General features: G+C 39.1%; 1 protein-coding gene across 50 annotated transcripts in view; it reads left to right on the forward strand.

The window, feature by feature from the left end:
* The window catches only part of SVIL (supervillin), a 143,099-nt gene that overhangs the window by 73,559 nt on the left and 54,089 nt on the right, over positions 1–15,451 (forward strand). For all 50 annotated transcript variants that reach the window (XM_075746481.1, XM_075746487.1, XM_075746466.1 and 47 more), the window contains 5 exons: positions 947–1,013; positions 6,292–6,383; positions 11,626–11,683; positions 11,811–11,962; positions 12,370–13,054. In XM_075746481.1, the coding sequence (XP_075602596.1) occupies positions 11,676–11,683; positions 11,811–11,962; positions 12,370–13,054 (845 nt within the window). In that variant the 5' untranslated portion in view covers positions 947–1,013; positions 6,292–6,383; positions 11,626–11,675. The remainder of the gene's footprint in view (positions 1–946; positions 1,014–6,291; positions 6,384–11,625; positions 11,684–11,810; positions 11,963–12,369; positions 13,055–15,451) is intronic.

The following is a 15,451-nucleotide window of genomic DNA, read 5'->3' on the forward strand; positions in this document are numbered from 1 at the left end:
TGGAAGGCAATTTTCCCACTGGGAGTAAATTATTAGTAACTTCATGTGTTTTTCAGTAGCAGTCACAGACCAGGTCCTCCCCTGCACCCTGGCTAAGCAGTTCTCCAAGGTCTCTTCATAGCATCCTTGTTGTTGAATGGAGGCAGCCAGTACTTGGAGCACTGGTCCCCCTTGCCACTGGTCATTGTTTAGACCCTCTGACGATGCTCTTGACTGCAGAAATTAAAAAAGTTAAATTGGCAGGGAGAGAGGGGAGATTGCCCATTGCTTATTACGGTTCACAAAGGTTTGGGAACTAGTGGGTTTGTAATATGTACTTTTTTGAATATAAGGCTGCATCTGACAGTTTTGCTCTCAATGTAAACACATCTTCCTCTATGAATGTTCTTAGGCTATTCAGAAAAAAATGGGAGCTTCCAAACAGTAGACAACCTTCAGAAATCTTTCTGTCATGGATGGTGTAATACTGTTGTTGCAACAGATTCTCAGCTGGGCATCTCTGACTTCTGCAGTGAATATGCAGTTTTTATAGTATTGCTAGGCTGCAGCCAAAAAGGCTCTTGCTGCTTGCAGCATTTCTCATTTGCAGAGTGCTTCATAAACATGTCTACTGCCCGTTTTGTAAGCTGGGAAACTGAGTCAAGTAGTTTAAATGATAGCCCCAGGCTGCAGTGCTACACCTGAATACTGGGATTAGAACATGGCAGTTCCATAAAGTGTGGACACTTTTGGGTTGTTTTACTGTCCGTACTCATTTTTGCAGGGCATTGGTTTATCACCATCTTGGACATGCCAGTTTATGCTCCTTTGACTAGAGGGAAGGCCTTTGCACAGTTTTTTCCAGTGGAAAAGCACTATGATTGCAGACTATAACCTAGTTTTGTAAAAGTTCCCCATTTATTAAAGCCTCTTCACTATGGTGTGGTTTTTTTTTTTCATTTCACAGATTTTGACAAAGAAAACACAGTCAGATTTAAACCTTCACGATTGCTCCAAAGGAAGAGAGCATTAAGGTAAGGTCAAGGATTTTTTTCCCAGGGAAGACGACTAGTTGCACAATTGTAACTTGCAGTCATTACTTGTTTATTCTTTTGTCAGGGAAAATGAGTATTGGTCCTCTCGCAGGACCAAGCTTTGGCATAAAGCAGATGCTCTGAGCATGTATTGAAAACACCAACTGCCTCCAATGTGAAAATTTATAGCTGGCATTGCTAAGAGAAGAGTCCCACTCTGCACCAAGCCTCCTGCTACTGCAATACCTGTTTTTCCTTGCATGGCACGGACACAGTACAGACATTTAGTGAACCAGCTTGGAAAACTGATCTGTCTGAAAAAGAAAGTGGCTGAAGTGGGTGAATTAATTATACAGCTGTGCAGAGAGCTTTGTCAGCACATGGGAGGGGGACACCACAGAGATGAATGGAGAGGTGACGTTGCTGCTTCCTTGCAGGGCCATGCTGCCTCGTGTCTATAGTCTTAGGGCACGGTTCCACAAGGCTGAGTAAGGGGAAGTGTCCAAGGCCAGGCTGGATGGGGCTTTGGGCAACCTGGTCTAGTGGAGGATGTCCCTACCCCTTGCAGAAGGGTTGGAACTCGATGATCTTTGAGGTCCTTTCCAACCCAAACCATTCCATGATTCTGTGATACAGTTCAGAGTTAAGCAAGGTGGCAGGTCATGTTTCCTCTCCCCATCCTCACTCTGACTGCTTTTTGGTGTCCACCTTTGTGTTTGCTGGACTCATTCATATGGCACTGAGGGGAGATCAGGGAGCTGGGAACCGACTCTTGCCCCAGCAACCAGCTGTTGGAGTCCTGCACAGTAGCACAGGAGTCCACCAGCCTTAGGCACCGAGACTCATATTTGCAAGCATCTTTTCAGTCAACACGCCTTTTGGAGCGCACCTCATTCCCTGCCACGTTGTGTCTTAGGTGCTGTAGAGAGATGGAGGGAATAGCTGTACAAGATGTATTGTGTTATGGAAGGCAGGTAGGGGAAAGTAGAAATGAGAGTAGTGGAGAAGATGTGACTGTAGAATGGACCTTTTACGTAAGAGTCCAGAGAAGGAAATTCTCCTGGAGGTAGAGAAAGAGAAGAAAAATGAATGCCAAGCACCTATCTGGCAGGTATACAAGTGGATTTTCATGCTTGTATTTCAACCATAAAATCTCAGTATATCCCATAGCTTTAATCCAGATGGCAGGGCGGTGTTGCCAGTGGCATTTGGATCAAACTTCTGCTTGCTTTTGGGCATGTAACTAGGTTAGTGGGCCAGCTATTTAGAAACTGTGTGCTGCTGCTGCAGCAGCAGCAGTAGTTTTCAGCCTGGAATCCCTGATGCATAGAAGCAGCCCACACTTACTTTGGTACTGCAAGAGCAGTATAACTACTGGGGCTGTCAAATACTCTACTAATACCACATTTTACATTGTTTTTAAAGAAAAACTATTGAGGTTGTGAAATATTGTTGCCTGTGTTTTAATAGAAATCATATGAATTCCTGAACATTGAAGAGTATAATGAGTTTGTTGGGAACCTGAGGCCAAACCACACACAAACCCTATGTGAAACAAAGTTGTGGGACCTCACGCTGTTGACTGCATTTCATTTTCAGCAAGACAAAGGAGGAGAAGTTCCTCTTTCAGTACCCAGATTTAACAGGCACTTTAAGAAGAAAGAATTCTTGCAAACTTGTGAATTTTTTTCTTTTTTCATATAGAGAAACCCAAGTATGCCTTAAATTATTTTAATAATGAATGTGTATCGCCTAGCTGTGAAGTGCAGAAACTCCTGGTGCTGCTGCTCAGAATCTGCACCTAGATTTACAGCATGACTTGAGAAATTAAGCAAGGATGAGTAGATGTACATGTGATACTTCTAGAAAAGGGTTGCAGATGAGTTTGAAGGTACAGTATACTTTGTAATCCAAGTCTGACTATCTGACTGCTTAAGCAACTAAGTTGTTGCTGCAACTGCTCCTTTAGCAGAGAAGCTAATAAAGCAGGGATACATCTGGATAGATCCCTTTGAGGAAAAAGGGAAGTCTTGGTGAGGAATTACTTACGAGCTTTTTTTTTTTTAAACCCTATGAGTAGTGTCTTGTAATATTTTTTTTTTATTATTATTACTTGGAATTGCTTTAACATCATTCCGACTCAATTTAGATTCCTAATGACTGTTCTTGTTGAGTACTGTGATATGTCCTAAATATGCCTACTTTCATATTTAGAACTAATTTTATATATGTATCTATAAATACCCAATTGTTTGGCTTGACTGTATCATCTTCAGAGCAGTGCTTTGCCTCTGAATTCTCTGTGCAAGTTAAAGCAATGTAATTGATACATTGGTTTAAAAGATTTTGTGTTTCTAATGTGCAAATATTTAAAACAGGCATTGCCACCTGCAGCTTTGCAAGAGAGAGCAAAAATGCCTCTGAAAAGGAAAAACTCCTCCATTGTTGATAAGATAGTCAGTGTATGAAACTAGTTAATCATTTAAAAATAACCAAGTAAGTAATAGTTGACAGTCTGTCCAGGAGGAAATGGAAAATGAAGTCCTAAGGGAAACTGTGAAGGGACTTTCACAAAGCAGATAACCTGTGATGCTATGTAGCCCAGCGAGGGTTACACTTAAGAAGTTTGTGGTTATTAGAAGAATTTTAATGAAATCTGCCAGTGAGCAAAGGTTGGAAGCCACCCTCAGTACAAAGGAGGAGGGAGCTCACAGGAAGAACTGGATGACCTTGAGGAGTAATAGAAAAGGGATGTAATGTAATAATACTAAGTGCACAGTTGTGCATTGGGGGCTGATAAATTTTTCTGTCACTTGCAGCTGATGGAAGCAAAGCCTTGGCATATTAGTTTCTCATGCGAGATTGAGCAACCAATATAATGTAGTTATAAAAAGGCAAATGTGTTGTAGATCCCAGCATTCATCTGGCTAGTCCTATAATAATGCCTTCTCTATTAAAATTCCTATTTTTATAAGACACTGCTAAGACCAAGGTCTGGGATCAAGACTATCCAATTCTGGTCACCGTATACAAAAAAGATGACTTAAAACTGGAACAGGTAGAGAACATGTCTTGAGCAAGCTGAGTAGATGTGGAAAACTTCTAGTAAGAGAAACAAGCAATGTAACCAACAATACTGGCATGAGAACAAATGGGTGGAAACCCAGTGAAAAATATTTACACTCAGTTTGGAGGGTCTCTGGCTTCCGAGTCCCTGGGAGTCCCTGGAGTTTGGAGAAAGGGGCAGGAGTGAACCTAACTAGTTTACAGTATTTACAAGTTTATTGAGGATCCACAAGCAATCCAATAATACAGTTCTTTTTAGAACCAGCAGGCTAGTGCCAGTCCTGATTCTGTATGATTTTACCCTTGGAAATTAGTGTGGTACTGAGGTATAGCTGTGGATGTTAGTGCACAGTTGATTTAAACAAGGATTTTGCTGCATGAGTCCCATGTTTATGGAAACTTCAGGTGCTGTACTGTCGCAAGCATTATGGAAGTAATTGGAGATGCTGCTAAATAAAGCACAGGTATTCAGAAGTCATGAGCTGAGTCCCTCACACTTTTGAGACAAGTCTTAAGTAATTAAATTGATCTGACAAAATCAATTTTGGGATTTATTTATAGTCTTAGGCCAATATTATTCACATTTTTCAAACTTATCCTCAGCCAAAAGGAGTAGAAACTGCTTTCAAGTGGAAACTGGGAGTCTCTCCACCTAGGAGTTCTCCAGAAGCTGTGTCTGTAAGAACATAACATATTGTGAGGCTAATGAAAATCATGAGTGTTTGCAATGTGGGGTTAGGCATATAGAAACATGCAGTTAACTGTCTGAGTCTCTGCCCAGTCACAGATGACACACACACCCATTTGCTGCTGTGTGCTATTTTTTTATTTTATTTTGTTTTTTGTTTTGTTCCATGAGAGTGTTTTCACCCTGTAAGGCTACACAGTTTTCTGTAATGGACGGCTTATTGCAGCTCTTCATCTTCTATTTGCTATTTTCTGTAGCGACTAACACTGCTTGTCTTGGCGGTACCTGGAATAATTTCTGTAAGTGCAGTTGTTGGAGACAATTTGCAGCAGGTGGCATGGTGCCTGAATGTGACACAGCCCAGTTTCTTTATTGTCGTTTCAAGGGTTTTATTCTCTTCTCAATGTCTTCTTACGAAGCAATATTATTTATAAATGATAAAGAAGCAAATACTTCTTGGAGTTCATGTAAAATGTTATTAGTCATTATATGTTAAAACTCTCTTCAATAAGAAACATTCTTCTGGAATAGTGAGGAGAGAATTATTTTTTTTACTATTTTCTCTTCTCTAACCAAATACCTTTGATGAAATGGTATTCAATTCTTTAAAAAGCCATTAAAAAACTGTCCTAAGGAAGGATTTTCCAACAGTAAGGCTGTGCAATTTGTCTTATCAGAATGACAGTAAATCATATGGCACATCATTACCATGGCAAAATGAAGAGCCCAGGATCACGGTGGAGATTAGTATCTGTTGTTACACCTGTCTACACAGTTTGCTAAAGTTTTTAAGACTAGTATAAGTGTTCTTATGCCTGGTTGGGATAGTATAGAAGTCATAATGGCAGAATACAGCAGTTCTCTCTCTTTTTTTAATAATTGGAGAGAAAAATCTCACTTTGTTTACCCACAAGGAGGAACACTTCCTCCAAAAAGTCTCTGTAGACAGTATCTACTTTAGACCATTGACACCTAAGTTTTACATTTAAAATTTGTATGTGTAATGAACATATTTAAAGAAATATTTTGTCTCACCTAAATGGGCATTTTTGCTGTTTTGAAAAGTCAAAGCATAAAACTAAATGATCTGCTGCTCATATTAATGTATTATAAGCCATATAAGATCCAGAGATCAGTGCAGTAACAACAATAGGGCAGTTGTGCAGAAGGCTTCTAGGTGGAGTGTACATACAGTACTGCATTTGATGAAATATGTTTTAGTATTCATGGAGAATAATTCAATATATATTATTCCTAATGTAATTGCTAGTAGAGCATTTTGAAGGCAGTCTCCGGTCAGTAATTTAATGCAAAAATGTGTCACAGTCAGTTCCAAACAAGTTTCAAATTATGTTAGGTTTGGCTTTGTGAGTTTCTTGGGGTTATTTCTTATTTCATTCTTATGGAAAAATATTTTCTTTGGTATCTCTGTTAGACTATCTTGCGGTAAATGGGTTACATCTTGGCTTTATTTGACTTGTAGCAGAAACATCCACAGTTCTGTAAACCAGATGTTGCTTTCAGTTTTCAGAAGGAGTTCTCATTTGAAGATAAAGAAGAATTTGCAAACAGCACAAAGGATATTGATGCTAATCTCTTAGCAGTCCTTCCAAAAGGTAAGTAAGGGAGACACATTATGAACACAAATGATAATTTAACAGCATGTGAAGTTTAGTCTATGCAAGTGCAAGGCACAGTTAAAATCACTTAGACACGGATGTTTTGTAAATGAGTTTTCTTTTCCCTGTGAAGGATGCATGGGTGATGAAACAGGGTGAACCACAATGCTCTTTTACAAGGCCTTGTTACACTCCTGCTTCATAAAGTTCAGCTTTGTTTACCTAGTTCTCAGTAGGTTAAGAAGCAGTTGAAATGTGAAACTTCAGAGAGGTTTCTTTGTGCAGTTAGATTAATACTGAATTCCAAGGTATTAATTTGGCCTGTAGTCATAGCTCTTTCCAGTCCCCTTCGGTGGTTGGTAGAATCATTGTGCTTGCATGACCAACTGACTACACACTGAATTTTAGTCTTGCATGCTAAAGGACCTGCAGTACATATGGGGTTTGCGATTAATGTTTTTTTAAACTTCTATCTTAGTCTGAATAACTTAGGAAGGAAACAGCAGTTCCATCTTTATCTTTTGAGACAATTGAGGTAGAGGTGAGAATTAATTCTCTTGAATTACTTAGAGGAATATCACAATCTGCTTGGAAATAGTTCTTGACCTGTAAAGGGTGACATTTGACTGAAGAACTACGTGTAACTGGCATAAAGATGTTCCCTTCACTCAAGGATGTTGTGGATCTCAGAACTTCAATTAAAATGGGGTGTGTTCTGATGGTATTTTTACCCTTTTCAAACAAACTACAAGGCTAGATGCACTAATCCCAACATAAAGGAACTGGTTTGCTCTTTTATTGTAATTTGTTGTGGAGTTCCTTTACAAAGGAGCCCTTCTTCCAGCATAACATTTAAGTGATATTTAAGTGATGTGCTTGTTTTTATAATATAGTCATTACAGATGTTCAGAAAGAGACTTCATTGACACAATGATGGAATGGAGTGATACGCATTTATAGAATAAATAGTAAATAAATAAATAAATAAAATAGTGCTTCCTGAGAGCACTAGTCAGTGGGAATACATAGTCCCTCGTTATTCCATATACTTAGCCTTAGAATCATGCTGGGCCAACAAGTGTGAGAGCCTTCATTTGAGAAATCGCTTCTCAGTGAACGAATTTCTATTCCAAGATGTCTTTATTTCCTAAGAAATTATGCTTGTAATAAAGGCATCAGATTTGGTATGTAAGAAAAAGTTAGCAGTGAGAGCTGATGGTTACATTCTGAGGGGACTACTTGAGGCCAAACACTTTCTGAAAATCTAGGTTATTTGTCCCATCTAGGGCCTGACTTTGATCAAGATTTGCACATGTTGGAAAATCAGTGGAATATATTTAATTTTCAAGTGATACAGAGTGAACTGAGGTTCGAAGAGTCTAGCTGAAGTCTCACGTGTTGCTGCCTGCAGTTAAGCATTGAATATGTTAGTATGCCTCTGCTAGCATAAACAGAAGATAAATCCTTCTCCAACCTGGTTTGTAGACCATCATCTTTCTAGGTGAGGAGAGGAGGAGTTAGGAACAAAACTGGTAGGCTTCACTATTGTGTTAAATTTTCCTCAAAATGAAAACGTATATACCTGTATTACAATGGTTATTTCCCACCTCTGAGAAATTAAGCCTCTGGCAAGTAAACTTTTGATCTACATCTATTCAGGCTTCACAAATGTATGTGCTCGCTCTCTACTAGGGACTTTTGGAAGGCTTGATTTAGTTTTTACAGCTTCTGTATTTTAAAAATAAAACTGTCACATGCCTGCAACTTTATCCACATGTATCCCCTCTGCTGTTATCAAAGAGGGCTTTCAGCAAAAACATATTTATATTCTGTAACAAATGTTTCTGTAAGAAATCTTTCACCTTAATTTGAGGAGTTTTAAAAGCATTTTTATAAGGTGCACTCCAAATGTACTTTTTGGGTTTTTTTCTGGGGATGAGACATGGAACAATATTGCTTTTGCTAAGTACTAGTATTGTAAGGTAAATTCTGCTCAGAAGGTCTACAGTCACCAAAATTAAGACAGTCTGCCTTAGAGAGTATCCTACCATAGCATCCTGCTCAACATCCTAAAATAAAACCTGAAGTTCAGGGCTGTTCCTGAACTGTGGCTGTTCTTCCTGTTGCCCCTAAATATACTGACCAACAGTGCTCACAAAGTGTGTTGGCATGAAGTAACTTAGATAAGGAGCTTTTACTGTGAAATTAGTTATTTTAAGCTTCTTAGTCTTTTCTTGTGTGATGAATCAAATCTTTATGCTACCTTTCAGGTAGAAGTGGTGGTGGTGTTTAACGCTGTCATGGGTGTCTTGAAATGGTGTAGTTTCTGATGGTCATGTGGAAAAACATCCCATGAACAGATGGGAAATTGGCACCCACGTATTCAGATTGCAAACTGAAAAAGAGAAACTCAATCATCTAAGCTTGCAAGGGCCAACCAGTGTCCTTGGGAGTAAAATTTCTCCAACTGGCTTTCATGTTTTGAAGCCAAGTATTTATTCAGCAAAAAGAAATCACTAAAGTAAAAGACTTCCTGCATTTTATCTTCTTTTCTTTTTTGTGCTGTTTTTCCTCACCTCCCCAGAAGAAGAATATTGTTGAAACTGCTTTCACAAAAACGCTCTGTAGATGTTGGCCAACCTAGCTGAAATTACTGTCTGGAATCTCAAGTGTGGAAAAAGTGTAAGGCAGCATAGAGTAGTCCCATGCTATTTTTGTCCCATCTTGTTTGGGAAGGTGTTGGAGAGATGCTTCATGAGGCCAGTGCTCTTTTTAGGACTGCAAAGCGGTAGTAGAATCTCTGGAACTTCAGCTAACACGTAGCGAGAGGGTGTTGAGCTAACGCTGCTGGGAGTTCTTTGGATGTTCCACATTTCTTGTATGTGGATGACTTCTAGTCAAGTTTCCTTTTTGGGGGAAAAAAGAAAGAAGACTTTAGTATATGAAGCCATGCTTTAGAGCTTTACTAAAGCTGTGTAAAAGACCTGTTCTCTGATGATGATTTTAGGGACTGTATAAATTGGTGACTAGGGAAGAAAAATGATCAGGATTTGGATGGAATGTGGTTTTATTAACTGTGAGCTGTGGAGGCCTTTGACCTGTCTGAAGTGGCAGAACAATTATGGGTTTTGTTTTGACCATTTTATGTATGTATAGCCGACAGATGGAACACAAAAACTCTAATAGTCAGAGGAACAAACTCAAACAGAAGTAGATGTTGTAGAGGTGAGAGCAGCAAAGTATGTATGAGAAATCATTTCCTTTGGTGTGAATGTGAGATGAAGGCTGGTTTCATATGGATAAGTTCTCTGTTTAATACAGTTCCACTGCTAACACAGCTTGAGTAGGCGGGATAGCAGCTGGAACTGCTCATGCATTGAGAGAAGAGTCTATGAAAACACAATGTAAGCGCTCATCTTTGCTTTGGTGTTGCTTCAGGATGCAAATTTTGCATTGCCCCAGTCCAGTTCCCATCCGTCTCCAGAGATCTGTGCATGGAGCTTGCTGATGTTCAGTGACTATCTTGCTCTGTCAACCAACTGGTCACTAGTGTAGGCTTCAATCTGTTTTGCTTCAGATGCTGAAACTTGGCATGGAAGAGGTGTCCCTCAGGTTAGCACTGTTAAGTAGCTGCATACTTAGCTACTCTGCACTGCTAGTTGCATCAAATGTGTACGTATTGGATTTTTTTCATGGCATGATTACAATCTGAGCTAACCTGGCTTGAGAAATTGAAGTGGATAGCTTGAATCTGCTTTCTATTAAAATGTAGACTAAAGGAGGTGTTTTGGAGAGTGGCTCAGTTGATTTCTTTCCCCTTTTAATCACCCATTCTCTGTAGGGACTCATCTGTAGCCTCAGATGCTATATTCTCACCTTGTTCATGTGCTTCTCTGAGTAGTCACGGTCAGAACACATTCATTCTTGCTGATCCAAGCCATTTTACCTGGAGTCCTAGTGGCTTTTTAGCACGTAAGGTTGATATGAAAGCCAATGTCAATAGTATCTGTCTGTATCTATGAGGTATGAGCACTGGTATTGACTACACCAAACTTGCTAGATATGTGTCAGATCAGCTGAAACCCTGACTTAGCTATACATGTAACGTCTTGCAGTAAAGGAAAGGGAGAGAAGGTGCACCTGACCTTTAAAAGGTTGATGTTTCAATAATATTTATCTGCTAAGTATCTAGAGCGATGAATTCTGGTAGGGGAAAAAGCCTGATAGATTTACTTCTGCAATGGTGTGGAACTGTGTCTACTAGACACTCCTGAATCATCAGGCGTTTCTATCTAGGGCTGATTTAGCAGGCTTGTTTTAGCTTTTGATCCCTGTGCCAAGGCAATGACATGGAGGGGGTGTGTAGAGGTTTGTTAGGCACACCCCACACACACACACACAGTCCACTGCATCCTTTGACAGCCTTAATGGTTTCTCTTCCTGGTGGTAAGAAGTCATACCACGCTTGTTTATGTTGCACTCACTGTTCCAGTGTGGCTTGCAAACATCACTGATAACTGAGCACATATGTGTATATTTACAGGGATTACTTCATCTATCATGCCTCCTGTTGGTTCACAACTATTTTGTGAACGGTGACAGCTGTCTGCTAGCACATAACACCACCAAACAGTTTAGGGGGAGAGAAGGAAAGTATGTCCAATTAATACTACAAGGGAAAATTAGCAAAGTAGAAAGTGATTATCCATGCAGGACTATCAGGAGGGTACACGGTAATTTGCACTCCAACTATGAGTCACTGGAATTCTGGGGATTTACTCAATATAAGGAAGTGAAGTAAGGAATAGGGGATGCTGTTTCTCTTTAAACATAATCGGTCCCCAACCTTTGTGTAGACTGGGTAAGCAGTAATTCCACACTACCTGGTTTTGAAAGGGATTACTACATCATGTAAGTTTGACCTCAGCTAATCAAAATACAACTTGCCCAGTTTATACTAGATCTTGAAAACTGCTAGGATGCATAGCAGATTCTAGCTTAGCCTGGCAGTACCTGGAGGGGAGGACTCCTTGGTGTTTACATCTATGTGCCTAATGCACTTTTGACAATGCAAGCTTAATAAACTAGGAAAACAAGAGGAAAATGCTTGTTGCCCAACAAAAGCTATTTCAAGCCTCTTTATTTGACTGTTTCTTCTCATTCTAAAGCATTTTGGCAAGTTTCTGTGAGTTTCTGAAACTTAGTAGCTTATAAACTGTATAATCTTTTGTTGTCTCAGTTTCAGAATTGAGAAAACTGTTTGAACCAAACCACCAAGATTTTTTGGAAATGAAAAGGTAAAAAAAAAAAAAGTCTTCGGCCTGTAAAACAAAACACACAGCTTGTTTTGTTACCTCCTCTTAGAAACTCTCCCCTCAAATCTTCCAAGATGCCTGATTTCACATTTTTCACATCTTTTTTCAGAAAAGAGAGAATAGCTAGACGCTTAGAGGGAATTGAAAATGATACACAGCCTATGCTTCTACAAAACTGCCCAGGATCAGTCACACACCGTTTACTAGAGGAAGATACACCAAGATATATGCGTGCAACAGATCCATACAGTCCCCACTTAGGTAAGTAGTATATATCAGTCAATCTTGCATTGCTGAATTACTTCAGATTTACTATCCTATCATTTGTGCAGTACAGGGAGAAGAGTTTTATGGAAGAGCTGTGGTCAGGGAGTTTTTTTAACTTGCCTTTTAATTCTCCAGTTGTCTTATTTGAAAAAAGTTGATTATCCATATTGTTTTAAAACAACAATAATTTGATATGAGACTTTAAAGACTTATACACATTTCTTAATCATTTATATGTGCTTTTGGAGACATAAGTGCAAAAATGTAATGTGTCTGTGCAGTCACTAGTACACTTTCATTTTTAAGAAAATAGGAAGCTTTTAGTTCACTCAATGTGAATGGTGGGTAGGGTACTTAGAGTTTTGGGATGGACTTGCTCATATATGTTGTACTTTTGACAGGAAGATCAAATGAAGAGGAGGAAACTTCAGATTCTTCTGTAGAAAAACAACCCAGATCATCCAGATACCGAGCAGAAATCACAGGAGGTAATACAGAGCCCTTGTATAGCACAGGAAACATGGATGTCCAGGAACTGGAGTCAAAAGCAGAAAGAATAGCTAGGTACAAGGCAGAGAGGCGGCGCCAGCTGGCAGAAAAATATGGATTATCTCTTGATTCTGATTTGGATTCTGACTACTCATCCAGATATACACGGGCAAGGAAAGATCCTGACAGCATGGAAAGAAAGGGAGTGAAAAGTGAAAGGCAAGATGATGAAAACAAGGACTGTGGCTCCCTGTATTTGTCCAGGACTGAGACAAAGGAGTCAAAGAGTGTGATTTCTGAATCCAAAGAGTACTCTAGCCATGAAAAAGATGGTGTTCCAGATAAAGAAGACCTCTTAAATGAAAAAAGTGATAGAAAAGCAGATGAGGACAGTGCCATTAGACAGGCTTCTGACCCTTCAGCAACCTTGGATAGTTCTGTCTCCCTTTCACTTTCTGGACGAGAATCTTCCTCCTATAACAAAGTGCCAATATCACCAAAGCAAACCCCCAGAGAGTCCCTTTCTTCACCAAAGCGGGCAGCCTCACCAATCCATTTGCAGAATGACCAGCCCTTGCACAGTAACATCAGACAAAGGTAAGCATAATTTTTATTTGTTTGTTTATACAGTAGATTCCTTTATGTTACCTTCTGCAGCAGTGTCTACAGTATTTATGAGAATGTATTTAATGTATTTATTACCCTTGAAGAAAGTATTTAGTGGCTTTGGATGTCTCAGGCTGGCTTGGTTGGGTTGATTGAATCACAGTGTATTTCTGATGCAAGGAAGTGGCTATCTATTTCTATGATTAGCTATGTCCTTGGTTTCACTTTATATTTATAGAATTTATGCTAAAAATATGCCTTTTACAGGGGGGAGTGGAATAACTGATGTTTAAGATATTTACACAAATTAGAAATTGAAGCAGTTGTGGTTCTAAATCTGCCTCTTTTTTTTCATAACCTGTTGGGGCAAGCCTTTAACTTTTTTCCTCTATATCCTGTGCTTGTTTGGGTAGGGGTTTCCAAGTAAAGGCAAGTTGTTTCTCTGTGAAGATTTTAATAGCTTCATGACAGCTTCTCCCAAAATGAAACAGGCCTCAGAGTTAAAAGCTGCAAATTGTCTTGTGTCAGTTGAAATAATAGTTGATTTGTTCTCCTGCTGTGAAAGTGAAAAAACCCTTTTGAACTGTGATAGTTATTCTTTCAGATAATATTGGGGTATGTGTGTGAAGTGGCAGAGGGGAAAGTTAAAATTCCATGCTGAATTTGGAGAATGTAACCTCCCTTGTGGTGTGCTGATTTACTTCAGATTTGACAAATTTACTCCAGTAATAGGGTAACCAGATTCTTCCAGAAGGAAAAAAAAAAATTAGTTTTCACTAATTTCACATTGTAGTTTCACACTGTAGTGCAAAAAACTGACTGTCAAAATGTTATGGTGACACACAGTATGTGACTAAGATTTTTTTAAAAGTATGATTTTCTCTAAGTGTGATTCTTTAATTTCTAGGGAGGTGGACAAATGGAAAATAATAACTATAAAAACTTAAGTTGCAGCTAAAAATTACATAAATCATAATGAGAACTTAATTGTAAACATATCTGTATCATGCTGAGCAGTGCTGCCTGGAAAAAACTGAAACGAACAGGCATAAACTGAACTGTTTACACTTTTTGGCATTTTTTGCAGTAGGTTCAGAAACAAACTACCTATAAAGGACTTTTTTATCATAGAATCATAGAATGGTTTGGGTTGGAAGGGACCTTAAAGATCATCTGGTTCCAACCCTCCTGCTGCGGGTAGGGACACCCTCCACTAGACCACAAAGCCTCATCCAACCTGGTCTTAAACACTTGCAGGGATGGGGCATATCCTTCCCACCAAATCACAAAACTTGATTCTTATTTGTTGTGGCCTTTCTTATTAACTCATATAAACATACCTTAAAGTTTGAATGAGGAAGTAGTCTTCCATGTCAAAGGTTAACCACCTGGTAGATTGATTAAATAATCTATTTACAGTGCCTGTAAACTGTTCAGGTGCACTTAGCCTTCTTTTTTTCACTTTCTTTCACTTTGTTTCACTTTATTACATAGGACACACTAGTAGTAGTCTTTTAATATTTTTTTCATGGCTTTTCATTATTCAGGTGACTTCAATCCTGCTCACGATCTTTTGCATAGATATGTGGCTATATGAGCTATCATTGGACTCTCCCAATTAAGCCAAAATTTTAAATATTGTCATTTCAAAAAAGCCACTAGAGGGAAAGTAACTCAACATAGTTAGGAAGTACTATCTTATATTTAGTTTATGTTTTAAGCTTACAATTCTGCTACTACAGTAAGGAAAACAGTCATTGCAGAGTCATCCGTACAACTGAGACCAGAGTTGTATTGAAATTCCTTGAGCTGACTAGGTTAGTCCAGGCTCCAAAAAACTTGTCTCTGAAGCAGTCTCAACTCAAATATTACAAAATATTATCCCTTATCTTCAAATGGTCAATTTGACATAAATCTCTTGCCTGATCCAATTACTGATAGGAAGGGATATTGAAGCAATGGAGCCTTGACAGGTTGTTTTCTTTGTTTTATAAGGTAAAGGAAGGGACAAAATTTTCAGCCTTAGGAAAGCAAAGAGAATAGCCCATCAAACTTCATAGCCAAGAATGTGTCTGCTACAGTGTAAAAAGGGGTTTTATTTTCTTTACTCTCATAAAGCAATCCTAGTCCCTGTTTCTGTGAGGGGAAACCAATGAAACACTGAACAATGAAATGCCTTCTAGGTTATCTCTTCCAACTCAGGAGAAGCTGCGCTGCACACAGCGCTGGTGGGATGGCAGTTGCCTTGGTGAAACAGCATACTGGCTGTAGAGAGACACCTGAATCCACTCATTCACAGATTAGCCATTAATGTGGAGAAATCAGGTCTCCTTATAAAGTTCTTTCAGTTTTAGCTAACAAATGTGTTTTTTCTAATGCCGCCCTACA

This window comes from Balearica regulorum, chromosome 2 (assembly GCF_011004875.1).
Source record: "Balearica regulorum gibbericeps isolate bBalReg1 chromosome 2, bBalReg1.pri, whole genome shotgun sequence".
In the NCBI taxonomy this organism is placed as follows: domain Eukaryota; kingdom Metazoa; phylum Chordata; class Aves; order Gruiformes; family Gruidae; genus Balearica; species Balearica regulorum.